Raw genomic sequence first — 15,850 nt, 5'->3', positions numbered from 1 at the left:
AGCTATTTATGTCCCCGTGCTACATATATATATACATAATATTGACCATTTCAATTTTGGAACGACAGATATCGATTCACCAACCGGTGCACCATTCGGTGTACCAACAAAATGGAAAATTTTGAAAAAAAATCATAGATGTGTAGTATTTAGCATGATGAATCCAATAGTATTTTTTTTTTTTAAAAAAAATCAACATGAAAAAGACATGGTAATTCTAGACCGTTGAATACAAACTCAAAATATTCGATTTTTAATCGTGATAAATTTGATATTTGTTTCGAACATAAAAAAAACCCGTTGGATTCGTCATGCTAAATACTACAAATTTATAATTTTTTTCGAAATTTTTTTTTTTTTTTTTTTGCGCACCTACCCTTCAATTGGATAAATAAATGTTTGAGAGAAAACAACAAAGATATTATAAGATGCCAATATTGGAATTACAAATACATATATGTTAGAGAAAAGGCCACGTCTCCACTTCCATACCTAACTCACCATAATACTCATGGTTTGGTTCTGTCAGTTGATATATTGATGAAGGAGAAGTCAAGCGGGATAAGGCATTGAATTGAAGGTGATCACATGGTACTTTCCACCACACAAAGATATGGAAAGCGACGGGTCCTCAGCTGCCTTTTTCTTTTCCAAGGAGAAAGTTCAGCGCTAATACATTCCCGTTGATTTCACTGTCTCACACTTGTACATTGCATTGTAAGACATACAAAGCTGCTTTGATGGCTTGATGGTTAGATGAAGAATTTGTGTTCTGTGTTGGGTAGATATAGTTATTCACATGAAAAATTATTTATGTAGAGAAAGACAATGAATGTTTGACAATATTATATTTTACATATTTTTACGTCTCACCTTACTCTTGTGTTTTTGTTTCTTTTAGTTAAACTAAGTATGGATTTTACATAACTTTTCTCATTGTTTTGATTTTCTGAATGTTTATGAGAAAAGTGATGAAAAAGGCTTCTAGGCTCATGATTTAAGCCCAACTTCAATACTTATTTTGGGATGAATTCAAGATCAATAATGAAAAGAAGTGGAGCCTGGTTGGAGTCAATGAAACGCGTTGCACGTGATGGTAAAAGATGGCCTTGCTCTTGGCTTTTGATTGGATAAAATGCAAGGAAAGCAAATCAAAAAGCAAAACAAAGTCAAAGACAGGAGAGATTCGGTTGTATTAAGGGAAAATACAAGGAAGCCGGCTGTTATTAGAAGAGTACATGTAAAACAAGGGTCGGTCTTTGCATTGAAAAGGGAATACTTTACACGTAAAATAAGGACATGACTTGCGCCAAAGAGAGGGAATCAAGGTAAAGAATAGCAATTGAAGTAAACTACCGTGTATGAATTCAATAAGGAGAAGGAGTGTTAAATTTGAAGGAAGCTTTTGTGAACACTATAAAAGGGAGTCCTCTAGCACAATAGAAGGGGAGTTGGAGAGTCGTATTCTCTTTGACTTTTATTTTTGTTTTTGTTCTTCTCTATAGTTTTTTCTTATTACTAGGGTGTGATGTAGTCTAGCATAAATATTACAAGTATTTCAATTAATTGACTGCATACTTTTGGTTCATGATTCTTGTCTTTAATTACCATACTTATAGTGTATTGTTTATTTGATTGATTGGCCACCAATTCAATGCTCAATTAGGCTCATCTAGATAGGACTAAGGAACGGATCGAATTCACGTGTCTTAGTGGAACAAGAATTAAAGAAATCAATTGTCGACTGTCATGAACAAAGTTTAGGGGATTAATTGGTTGTTATAATTCTTTAGATCGTAACGACTACAAACCGAACAGGATTAATCCATTGTTAATAATATTTGTTAGCACAACGAACGAACGAACCAGCATATTTAAGAAAGAATCAACCCTTGAATTGGAACCATAATTGTGTGTTAATTAATTGAATGCTTGTGATATGATTGCTACGTGAAATCATTATCCTAAACTTCTCTCATCTCGGTGACAAAATTCTAAATTTTGCTTCTTTAGTTTAGGTTGCTTACATCAATCATTCTCCCATTCTCTTATTTTTATTCAATTCATTCATTAAGTTAGGTACAACAATTAAATTGACTAGTCTATGTGGGATCGACCTCGTTACTTGGATATATTATGCTATTCGTACTCTTGTGCACTTGCGAGAAATATTACATCAATGTTACTAGTAAGAATTCATTACGTGGCCACAGGAGAATTGTTACTAGTGAGAATCGAACTCAATATATCTCGAATCCATCCTGTTTGAACTCAGAAAAATTCACTATTAGGTTATCGGGAAGTAGTTGCATGTGCAACTTCCATATCACCGTTCAACCACAATAATTATCTACTCTCTATGCTAGCTAATCCTTTTTACTACCTCCAGTATAAATGAGAAAAAATATTAATGTAAAATGTAGCAAAAGTGACTAAATTGGGACATGAAAAGTTCTGAACACTGCCTGCATCAGGTGAAGTGATATCTCGGAGAGTAAAGCTGGCCAATTCCTTCCATCGGAGATGTCCATTCAGAATTGATATTTCGAGTGGAATATGAATAGTTAATTTAATCTCTCTCATGCAGGGGCGACGAAGCCATGTGGGGATTGTATTTACCAAAAATCGTATGGCCCCACTAGACCACATGATGATGAACCCAAGTCTGGAATGCCTAAATTCACAGGCCCATCTAGCACACTCTGACCCATATTGAGGCCCATAATGTAACATTCGAGATTCTGTCCATTGCCAACACGATCATGTAATAGCAGACGGTGACCCTAACACCATATATGACAATAGTGGCTAACGTCCCCTTTTATACTTGCTTTATTGTATTCATGACGTCATTACTTAATAGGAACTTCCTCTCACCTAGTTATGCGAGACTACAGCGAAAGTGCCTGGACGCTCAGGCGCCAATCTAGCCCACAATCATCCCCTCTTAGGAAGCATAGATTTGGGGGCTCCGCAATTCCCTAGAGTCTACAATTCATATCCAATGGTGAAGAAAAAATCATACAAATTTTAAAAATGAAAAAACAAAAATGTGATATGATGTGGCACATCTCTCAAACCATTGGATTTCAATTGTAGACTCTATAATTGGAAACTAATTACGGAGCCCCCTAATCCAGGGAGCATGATCTCATCCTGTTCACACCAACATCCTTGTACCTGACAAATACGTATCCCCAGGTATGATCTCTTATCACCTAACATCAATTCATTTATGGTTGCCCACATCTCGTTCCATTTTGTGACCAGCACGTGTCCAACTCCCATCATTTCATATGTCATGACATTCCCATCCTGCTTTTCGCAAACCAACCCTGACACGTCCGATATACTTGACTTTTATGCGCAAACCCCCTAGGGATGACAATCCAACCCGCGGGGACCCGACCAGAAATTTTAGGTTGGGGACCCGAAATTTTGGGTACGAGTCGGGTGCCACCCGAAACAATTATTGTAGGGATGGGTAGGGTATGTAATGCCATACCCGGCCCCGAACCTGACCCGAACATAATACTTTAATAAATATATATATATTTACATAGATATATCATATATAATATATTGTACATATATATAGGAATATTAATTTGTATTTAGTATGCTTACCTTCTTATATTTTTCATAATGAAAAATATGATATGCTCTCCTAGTCCATATTATATATAATTATAAATTATAAAATTTTTGTTAAAACATTTGATCATTAACTCAAATACTCAATAACTCAAATATATTTTTTATTAAAACATTTGATCATTATAAATTTATAATCATATAAACCCTAAACTCTACTTCCTAAACCCTAAACACTACTTCCTAAACTCTAAACCCTACTTCCCTACTTTCTAAACCCTAACTAAATAACAAAACCAAAATATTTTTTTTTGTAATTTAGATCATTATAATCATATACGTAAATCTTAAATTCTAAATCCTATGTAGTCATAAACCCTAAGTAAACCCTATACATTATATAGTATAAAATTATAAATAGTTAAATATTTATACTTCAATGTATATATTAGTATAATTTCTTTTTAAAGTTTATGACAAATTAAATATTCAAACATATTAGATTGATAATCTCGACACTCTAATTCTCTAAATACTAGTTTAAATATAAAAAAATTTGAATTCTCTCCGTCGGATCAGGGTCAGGGCGGGTATCCCCATCCCCGTCGGGGTCGGGGACAGGGATCCCCTAATCTCAAGGGACGGGGATAGCGATGGCATACCCACCCCCACCCGGCCCCGTTGCCATAATACCCCCTGGGTTTTACCAAACAGGACACAAGTTTGTGACACAACTCTTGAGGCCTGTCCTCACTTTCGTATAAATACCCTTCTCCTACTTTAGAGAAAGGGACCGATCGAACCATTGAGAACCAGACATTGAAACTCTCCGAACCATCACTAAATATTCAGCCATAAACACTCTAGCCATCACCGGTCTTCCATCTTCGATCACTACTGACTTGATCGTCGGAGCCTCTACAACGATACCCCCCAATCCGGTCTAAGAGCTTTCACGGTTGTTCTTATAGTGACGTTTGCAGGATTCAAAGGTGCATACGAGCCTCCACGTAATCAAAGTTGACATTTCAACCATTATAGAAATTCGCCCTTACAGGGATTAGGGGCGACCCAGACCCCTTTGAATTTTTTTAGGTAAGTTAGGTATAATATATTAAGTCATTGATTTACGAGGATTAGAAGTGGGTAACAAGAGAGGATTGTGAGAGTAAGCTTTCTTGAATCAATGATCATCGTGTGTTTGATCTCTCTTTGTGATTTAGTCATGTGATTTCTATTTGTTTTTCCAACCTAGAAAATATGAAGTCTATGAAAGGAAGCAATACGATACAAAACCTTATTATAAAATTTTATATTTAATACTTTGTGATTTTTTTTGCATATGCATGATCTCGATCAGTGGATTAACCTGTGGTGGTTATACTTCTTGTAAATACATGGTATTTATGCTTTCGATGATACTTTTGTTTTTCACTTTGATTTTACTACAATCAATGAGAAATTAGGTAATTTTTTAATAAACAACCATAAAAGAATTTTGGGGACACTTTTGCTGCTCCGCGCCCCTCCGCCCCTACTCTCATGCATTCACTCCTCTGTCGGAAAATTAAAGGACTTCAAAAAAATTAATGATCAAGTGAATGCTTTTGTTTATTATCATGTATACACACATATATATACAAAAATTCTCCTATGAGATCATAACTTCTGGGGTTCAAAATATTTTTTTGAAAGAAAAAATATATTTGTATATAATTTTGATCTGTTTAATGAACCTAGTGATATTTTTTTGTTTGAAACAAAAATCAAATTCAACATGAGAAGTGCATAATAATTCTAGATAGTTGGATATAAAACGAAAGACATTTCATACACTTCTCAGCTTACATTTGATTTTTGTTTCGAACAAAAAGAATATTGTTGGGTTCGTGAAAATGATCAAAATATAATTTTTTCCAAATTAAAAAAAAATTTTAAACCCTAAAAGTGAACCGTAAAAGTTAGGATATCATTTTAAGACCTTATAAGTGGAGGTGTCCATTTGGTTTTTGGTTCGGTTTTTAACCATAACCGAAATGTCCGAATCGATTCGGTTATGATATTTTAGAATCCATAACCGAATCATATATATTCGGATAACCAAACCGAAATAACCATATTTTTCGGATCGGATCGGATTGATTTTCGGTTTTTGAAGAAATGAAAAAAGTATGAATAAATCTCAAATAGAGTGAGAAAGTATCCCATGATGACTCCAACTCCATCTAACAAAGTTTCATAAAAATTCATGATAATTATGATAAATATATTATCTCATCACAATTAAAGAAAAATAAATTTACAAGACCGAGGGAAATAATATGATAAAGAAAAGGAAAAGAAAACATATATGAAGATGTCCTCCACTTTCGCTTTAGCAATAATCAATCTTAATTTATATGAATTTTAAAATGATAAAACTACCATGAGTTTCAATTAATCAATCTTAATTTATAATGTGTAATGGTTAGGGTAATTGGTATATAAATTTATAATTTGTTATGAAAATATAATCATAATTTTGCAAACACTACTTGGCCTCCCATAGTCCCATATCCCAATATGTAACTTACTTTTATATATATATATATATATATATATACATATATATAATATATAATATCATATATGATATATGATATATATATATATAGAATATATATTAATATTATTCTGTTTTTTCAGTTATAACCATAATCGTAACCGAAAAAACCATAACCGCAAAAATATCCAAACATTTACTAAAATCATAACCATATCCAAAAATCGAATAACCATGGTTACAGATCGATTTCTTGGTTGCGGATCGGTTGTGGACACCCAGAATTATAGGAGAATTACTCATATATATATGACTTATTCCCCAATGAGATCCTAATGTTCCCAACTAGACAACACTGACTCGGATGTGGAGACACAGGATGCGGGTGCAGGGACACAACAATTCACAAATCTTCAATGAATCCAAGATGCGGGTGCGGGGAAACTCGACAAGAAAAATATTAATTGAAACTGAAGAACCTAGGCCACACAAGAGGGGGGTGAATTGAATCCCCAAATTTCTATTAGGAATCCTATTTAACAAAATCGCCGCACACAACACAAAACAAATAATCAATATGGTATATGCACAGTATATAAATGGACAGAAAACAAGAATATATCAATCGGATATAGTATAGAGCAAAGCAATGATATGTATTAAAACAAATATCAATATCAATCACAAGTATAATGACTGAACCTTAAAAGAGTGAAAATTCGAATTGTGATTTTGAAAAGTAAATGAATTTGTGATAAGCCTAGTAAAAATTGATTTCTAAATATGATGGTAGCAAACTTTGAATTAAAACAAATATGTAAAGCTATAAATTAAAGAGTGAATGAGAGAGATGCAAATAGTGTTTAGAGTGGTTCGGATACTTCCCCAAGTCCTCCTACTCCACTACTCGGATAGCACCTGTCTAGGCTTTCAAATCTACTATATCACGTGATTTTCCAAAGTCACCACAAACTTTTACACAAAAGGTGTTACCCGAATAGGGTTACAAGTTTAGGATCAAAGGTTCCACTCAAGTGTATAAATACAAGATAGTGTAATGGAACTCTCAATCTTTGTCTCTAACTCACGGGTAGGATAGGTATTATGAAGTGTAGAAGCTTTTAGAGAAACTAAGAAAGGTTACAAGTGCTCACGGCTAGAGATAGGAAAAGTGAATAATGCTTTTGCTTTGAATAATACAGAGAATTCAGCTAACTCTTTTCTTGCTCTTGTTGTTGATATCACGTGTAGCTTTATAGGACATCAACTTGTCTCTTTAAATTTGGTTTTAGAAACCCTCAAAGACTTCTCCTTAATCTTAACTGATTTTCTCCATGATTTGCTCCCAATTGAAACATCAATTAGCCCCATTGTTTAGCTCTTCATACTAAGAAATAGAATCAACAATTTAACTTCATATAGGCGACTAGAGCTTCTTGTATAGCAAAGAAGATAACATCTTGTTTGATAAGGAAACTTGCCTAAGCCTTGATTCTCCTTGATAATATGGGATTTCGGACCATATGGAAAATCAACTCCTATTTGTATTCAGTCTTGAAAGATTTCTTGTACTTGATTTGAATATGGAATTACATTCCAGAAATGACCATGATAAAAGAGCTCCATGATCTTCTCTTGCAGATTACCTTTACTTGATTGTCGGCTCCAGAACTTTGGTAATAACATGACCTTTGACTTGCATAAATCATGACATTAAATATTTTAATCAAGTTTGCCATATTAGAATCATAGCTTGCTGTACCGCCACTCAATCTTCAAGAATAGCTTGATTCAAAGCTTTATAAATGGAAAGATATATTACACTTTATTCTCCAAACAACTTGATAACTTTTTTTCCACCAAATCACGTCCTTCGTTCATTCTGCATTCAAATGCCTTGCAAGAATCAACTTGTCAATCTCTTGAATTCAGCTTGATCATATATGAAAGCTTGATAAGGAAAATATGCATTCGGCTCTCTTTGAATTTCTCTTGATATTCTTCAAGTCAATAATCGCAAAAATGGAAGCTAGATCACATGGCTTGCATATATAAGGAAGTTCCATGATTTCTACAATTTCACTTCAAAACTCTCTTTCCTTTTTGACTTTGGCACCAACAGCTCACTTTGGCTCCATATTAATTCCTTGACACATTTTGAAGTCGACCACATATACTTTACATGCCACACAAATGTCCACCTTAGTTGCCACATAGGGAATTTCCAATTTCGACTCAATTTTCTCATAGTGGATTCACACATGTGCCACCGAGATTTTGGCTAGCTCTAGACTTTTCCTAGGTCATCATTGAGCTATCATATATTTTAGACAACTTTGACATTTCTTTGATTTAAGTTGGAAAAATATAAATGGTGTACTACACCACAATATGTTTGTAAGCTCAAAAGAGCTTCATGCTTTGAGCATAGGTTAGTCAATATAAATAATTAATCTTTTAGTATGAAACACATAATCACATATAGAGCAATTATCACATAAGGGTTTAATGTAACAGTGTAAAATAGTAGTTTATGTTTATATCATTGATTTGAAACATGTGGGACCCAAAGTAGTGGACCCCACTTGTCATCTTATTCATCTATACTATTAAAATGTAACCCTTATTTTACACCCTTACACTAGACCCTTATTTGAGAAATCCTCATCACATATATATGAATATTCATGTAAAGTTTCAGTTCAAACAAATATCATATAGTCATATAATGAGTCACATAAATCAATCGGATAATAACATTACATAGCAATTTCGGACAGATATTTGGACAACAATTTTGAGTAGGGAAACATCAAAATTTCTTAATCATGTCTCATGAAAAATGTTCATTATGATGTAAGTAATGTATCTGTAAAATTTCAGCTTAATCCGAATTCATTTGATATAAAAATGATTGTTTAGTTCTCAACTAAGTTTGAAGCACTTTAATGAAAATCGGTTTCATCCAACACTCAAATTCATCACATAATGCACTGAATCAAATAGTATGACATGGTGCAATCATCAAAACTAAAATGTAGGACTTTTGATCCATCAGAAACGACTTCATTCATAAATATAAAATGTTGTCCACAATAATATCAACATACTAATCTATGAACTAAAAGAAACAACTCCATCACCTCCATGATCGACATCTTCAAAACCACTTCCATTTCCGGTTCATCAAGAGAGAGATTTTCAACCACTAGAATAAGAGCTTAGTTTGCTTCATAGACGACGGTGATATGATGGAGTTCGTCAAAATGTTTGACTCAGTCATGTTCGATGGTTCCGCATACCATTCAAGCTTGGTCCAACTTTCACAAGCACACGTTTCTTACATTGCTTTGCTTGGAGCACACGTTTTCTGGTATTTGTCTACTCAAAATAAGGTGGTGTTGGCTATCCATTGGAGCATCGTTTTACTTTCAAAAATGTTAGGGATTCCAATAAAAAGCATCTCAGTTATCCTAATAGTGGATATTGTCAATTGATTGATGTAAGTGTAGGGGCCCACAAAACCTTGTGATTGAACCAGAGAGTGACACATTCATTACTGGGATGACTGAGATGTTTTTTATTGAGATCCCTATCACTTCTGTTTTACCTTTGTGCTCGATCGGTATTCAAACTTGGTACTTTGCTTGTAATTCATGAATTGTTTTGAATTCTAGCTAGTTTGAAAATTCTGGTTTATTTTATATGTACAACTAATACAAGATAAACATATGTGAAGTGATCTGATCAAATTATCAGGATAGGTGGTGGTCTAATTAACTCTCCCTAACTACGAAATATCCACTGTATACTCTTCAATATCCTGTACTTTGCTTTGTTTTTTTCTTTTGGTTCCTCCCAAGGCCATCTGCTGATGCCCTGTTGTATTTGCTTCTTTTTGCTATATATATATATATATATATATATATATATTGTGCAGCTTATAGAAAAAAGGGGAAAAAGATAAACATATGTGAAGTTATTCATTAGTGTGCAAATGGATGGGAGGTTAAAGTGGGCTTTGTGAGTTAGATTTTAGTGTCGATGCCTATTGGTTTTAAAAAAAAGGTTAATGGGCAATTGTGCGTCAATTGGGTCCAGAATCATACCGGCCCAAATCTGAGGTCCATGTAATTTAATTGAAGGTTTCTGAACATGGCCTATTTTTACACGAGTCCGAGCTGAATCCCAAGACACAACAGGGCAGCAATATGGATGGCCTGAAAAAGAATACAAAGGCAGAGTGGAAAGAAACAAAAACAAAGAAAACAAAAGGCAAGGCAAAATAGAAAATAGCCAGATAAAAGGACCTAGTACAGCTACTAGGGGAAGATTAAAACCATAAAACATAGTCAGATGATCTTCTATCCCCTCCTTGCGCTAGCAAATATAACTTGATCTGAAATAGTAGAATCATTTTAATTAAATTATATACATTATTTTATAGTATTGAGGGATTAAGCAAAATAAAAAACATATTTCACCATCACTATTTTTAATGATTGTTGGTTACCCTATCTCACCCAAATTAGAACAATTAATCTAATCATCCATTAAAGCGAATATATTATATATAGACAAATAACTATCAGAAACAATACTTCCGAACTTCAAATATATAATAGCAAAACATCCCAAGTCCATGCCTATATTCTTTGTTCTTTATTTTTTATTCATTTCTATTCAAATTAATTTTTTTAAAAAAATAATTTGATATGTATTTATATTCTAGACTTAGAGATAAAAATTATATATTAAATAATCTTAAATATAAGATATAAGAAAAAAAAATCAAATTTGATTACTTAATTAAGATATTTTTTATTTTTAAAAAGATCATTTAAAAAAAAAAGACAAAGTAATTAAAAAAGACGGGGCTGCTCGTAGGGATTTGAACTCAAGCGGTCACAGAGGCGAAGCAAGAACACCCTGTTACCATAAGACTAACCACAATTTCATTAATCTAATAACGGACTTAGAGGTATATATAGGTGAAATATTTCAAAATCCAAGGGGAACGTGCCCCCTTGGGGCCCTATGCACGTGGCTCCGTCCCTCTAGTAACATGAGCTATTTGTAAGTGACTAAAAATAACATTTATGTTACACAAAGATGTGGGAAGCAACGTGGGTCTTTGTCAATGAAGGCAACACTTCTGTTCAAAGGAGAAACTTCAGCGCTTAACACAATCTCATTTCCTGGTATACAGTGCTAGCTGCACTCATTGAATATAATCAATCAGCATCCCATCAATAGTTGTGTTGATACAACTCCTGGTTCTTGGAAACAATGTTACCCAAATGAATTCATCTCTATCTGCCTCTAAATCTTCTAAGAGCTCAGATATTCCCAACTTCAGAGTGGCCTTCCTCTTCCTCCTCACAATATCATCGTCCTTACTCACCATATCTACGCCGCGAGGCATGTGCACAAAAGTACCTGCAAACTCCCTATAGAATGGACTCATGATGCTCTCATCAACTACATTTACATACACATCAAACTTAACATGTACGTCTTCTTTAACATCAATTCCATACACAATCAAAACCTCCTCTTCTCCTTTCCCTCTCGCTCTCCACTGCCACGGTCTCTGGACATTCATTATTATGCTTCTGTCAAGAGTTCTAGCGCGAGGACTAAAATCCCCCGATAAATTGTGATTGCTTGGCAGTTGCAATCCATTCTCCCTCTCCCTCATGTTCAATATGTGATGTGCAACTTTGGGTGGCACTGATGGCTTAGGACGCCTATCGAGCCACACGAGTTCAACCTCCTCATACGCGTACCTAAGCTTCGTAATGTCAAGAACATCTCGAATTCTGATCCTCACAAGCTGTGACTTCTCATTGTGGAAGTAAAATGCAGTGTTTAACCAGTCCGGATCGGTCATATTGACGTTGTCATGGAGGCCTCTCCAAACCTCCCAAAGGCGGTCGATATTGGTGTGATGTGCATAGAAACTAGGGTCTCTTGCAGCTGAGTAGAATACACCCATATCTTCTCTTCCAGGGAAAGTTCCACTCCCTATCCACTTGTGTACAGTATTGTGTGGTGCAGTTTCTATAGTGCCTTTTCCATCACAAAACCCTGATTCCCCTGCCTTAAGCGGACAACCCATGAAGAGCTCCATCTTCTTTGCACCAGAAACAACATGGTTGTACATCAGTGCCAAATTGTAGTCAATTTGCTCCTGAGAGCTCAAACCCCGCTCCGAGCAGCTGTATTTTTCGCAACCATAATTCAAATCAACTACTTTAGAATAATGTGAAGTGTCGCGTCTATGGTTTGTAAATGGTTCATTCAAGTACATTTCTGGAGTCATCATCCCATCAGGAATGTCCCAAGCCCAGAATGGCAAAGCAAACGTGTCGTCCCCAATTAGACTCCCGAGTATTCGTTCATGAAAGTACATCATCATACGGTGCCAGGGAAAGAACAACCATGATCTATGTATATTGAGGGGATAATTGGTATGTTGCTGGTTATATGCACCAGTGCAGTATAGGCAATGCATGTCTGCTTGACGCATAAAGCTTCTAGGATCATCGTAGGGAAGTGATTTCATGATGTCCAAGGCCTTTTTGTACTTGGAAATGTAGTTGTCGTCGAGACGGTGAGCAGGTCTTCGTGTCCGCAGAGGAGATGAAGGATCAGGGAACTGGAAATCAATAACAGGCTCTTCTGATTCTGGTTTCGGAGGACAACAGTACACATGCAAGCCTACACGACCAAGAGATTGGTGACATGTCGATAGATTTGGACTCAACACCCAAGTTTTCTCCAGATTGTGTGGAGACAACGTTCTTTCTCCCAATATGGATAAGATTATGTTCTTGAATTCCCTAACAATGTTAAGGGAGAAACTTGGTTACTGTTCAAAATCAACAAACTCAAGAAGAATAATTAATGAAATATGCCTGCAGAATAAACAAAATAATTGTTCGAAAAAATACCTTAAAATGGCAGGTGCATAATGAAGTTGATCTGATTCCAAAACACAAAGAGTCAAGGTAAATGCTAACAAACTGAAGATGAATATTTTAATGGCAGGGACCAATCTCTTTCTTTCCATGGTTGAAAAATCACAACCTGCTCAACAAACAAAGATTCTTATGATTGCATAAATTGCTTCATAATCATGTGCCAAATAATTGAATATCTAAGAAGTCAAGCAATTCACAAGGTTGTTGGAACTTCGAAGAGGCTCATTAGCACTATAACTTGCAGAAAAAAGGAAAGAAAAGAAAAAAAGCATTACCTGCTTGTGCTTCCAAGTCTTTCTGACATGTATTTTTTTTTTCTCTTAATTGTAAGGGATGGGGATATGAAGCTATGTCCCCATCCCACGTGATATATATTTGACCATTTAAATTTTGAAACGACAAATATCGATCCTCCAACCGTGTGTACCAAAATATTTTGGAAAATTTTGAAAAAAATCAATAGTATTCTTTTTTCAAAAAAAAAATCAACATGAAAAATACATGTCAATTCTAAATCGTCGAATATAAATTCAAAACATTCGATTTTCGATCGCAATAAATTTGATTTTTGTTTCGAATAAAAAAAACCATTGGATTCATAATGCTAAATATTACACATTTTTAATTTTTTAAAAAAAATTAAAATCGTTTTGTGCACAAAATTGGCTCACCTACCCCAATTGAATAAATATATTTTACAGAAAACAAACGAAGTAGCAATTTCAATTATATTTTTTTTAAGGCCAATAAAATATATTAGAGAATACATTTTATTATTGATGTGATTGGACTAATAAAACACATTCATACAATGTGTAAATTTAATAGTTGCAGTGTGTAATAGAAGTGGGTTCTGTCACGTCACTGATATATTGGAAAAATGTGTTGAATTGATGGTGACAGAAGCTTGGACGTGCTGTACCATTTCCACCACACATATATGTTAGAGAAAAGGCCACGTCTCCACTTTCCATACCTAACTCACCATAATATTCATGGTTGGGTTCTATCACTTGATATGTTGATGAAGGAGAAGTCATATGGGGTCAGAGCATTCATATCAAATTATTTAAATATAAATTTGTTTATAAATAAGAAATAATTGTAAAGAACTTTTCAAAAAATATATCTATGTATCAGATTTTCTGAACTGTCCTTATTATAAAGACTTGTTATAATGGTTTCTTACATCTAGGAAATCAATGTAGTGTTATGTAAGTATAAAATAATGAGAAATGATAGATCTCTCTTCTTTCTAACATCAACTCTCACCTCTGTCCCACATCTTTAGGGATGATAATGGATCGGATACCCTTTCAACTAGTTAATATCAAAACCGTTTTTATTTAAAGTACCTAATATCAAAATCGTTCCAAAACTGTTTCAAAAACCATTTAAATTTCTAAAACCGAAACTGTTTCATATCCGTTTACCTTCGGGTACCCGTTTACCATTTAACTTTTATTTTTTTTATTTTTCTATAAATGTATAATTCAATTTCTTAAAAAATAATCTGACTTATCATGTTGTTATAATTTGAATGTAAACATATAATTCTATTATGTTATTTTATTTAATATGCTTGATCATATTAAATTTATCATCCAAATAATATACCTTTATATAGATTATTTATAATGTTATTACTATAACTCACTTTTTTAATTAAACAGTTCGGGTATCCTAAATCTGGTATCAAAAACCAAACCCGACCCTAAACCATAACGGGTTTGAAAATCAAAACCAAAACCGTTTCCAAACCCTATCGAATCGGTTTTTGGGTTTTAAATGGACCGAATATTTTATGGATGATGTTCGGATCAGTTTTTTTTGTCATCCCTACACATCCTCTCTCATCCATGTTCACGAGATCTTTGTAGGGGTCAAGTTCAACCTCAACAAATTATATGGGTCCAGTCCAACTCAATCTATATACAAATACAAATGGGCCAGACCCAACATAAAAGCCCAACAGAGGCTAGGGCCATGAAGCCCAACAACAATCAAACCAGAACATACAGTCCAAAAAAGACTTGGTCTTAAAAAGGCAATACAAAGCCGATACAAATAAGGCCGAACCAATAACTAAGGGACGAAACCAAAGATAAGGCAGTTCCTCTTTAAATGATAATAGCCGAAACTACTGCAAACTACCATAAACTTCCCCGAACTACCATGAACTTCTCCAACTGCCACAATTGATGGTAACTGCTCAACAACAAGCATAAAAAGAGTTCAAGGACTAGGAAAAAGGGGACTTCGGGTTGAAAAAGTTCTGACTTTCTTACTCACTCTATAATCACAAGTGATAAATGAAAAATACTTTATCATTCTGCACCGTGGACCTAGGCTCAAAGCCGAACCACGTAAAATCTCTCTGTTTTGTCTTACATTTACCCATTCATTCTCAACAATTCGATTGTCGATAATTTACATCAACAATCTTCAACACGACGCATAATATTTCCCCAAAATAGTTCCTCTGCTGCCAAAGGTGGCATCATTGTGGTTGGAAATGGTTGCCCATATTGACTAGGTTGTTGTCGATGATGGAAAGAAGGTGTCTGGGTTGGGTGTGGTGTGGTGGTCCAGGGAAGGTGGAGACTTGTGAGTTGAATTTATTATTATTTTAGATATTTTTAAATAAAATTAAATTATATAAATAAAATAATAAAGCAAAGAGAAACAAACATTATTTTAATATGGAGAATACAATAGGTAATTTGAT

The 15,850-nt window shown here is 34.4% G+C and overlaps 1 protein-coding gene across 1 annotated transcript; it reads right to left on the bottom strand.

The window, feature by feature from the left end:
• Nucleotides 1-11,126: 11,126 nt before the first annotated feature.
• Nucleotides 11,127-13,436, bottom strand: LOC119991004 (aureusidin synthase-like). The gene is made up of 3 exons (XM_038837173.1): nucleotides 13,398-13,436; nucleotides 13,093-13,228; nucleotides 11,127-12,981 (listed from the first exon to the last, which is right to left on the bottom strand). The coding sequence occupies exons 2-3, from the start codon at nucleotides 13,209-13,211 to the stop codon at nucleotides 11,358-11,360; spliced, it is 1,743 nt and encodes a 580-aa protein (XP_038693101.1). The 5' UTR covers nucleotides 13,212-13,228; nucleotides 13,398-13,436; the 3' UTR covers nucleotides 11,127-11,357.
• Between the last annotated feature and the right edge of the window lie 2,414 nt (nucleotides 13,437-15,850).

This window comes from Tripterygium wilfordii, chromosome 22 (genome assembly GCF_013401445.1).
Source record: "Tripterygium wilfordii isolate XIE 37 chromosome 22, ASM1340144v1, whole genome shotgun sequence".
Taxonomy (NCBI): domain Eukaryota; kingdom Viridiplantae; phylum Streptophyta; class Magnoliopsida; order Celastrales; family Celastraceae; genus Tripterygium; species Tripterygium wilfordii.
The sequence above is the reverse complement of the archived record's forward strand: the minus strand, read 5'-3'. Positions and strand labels throughout refer to the sequence as shown.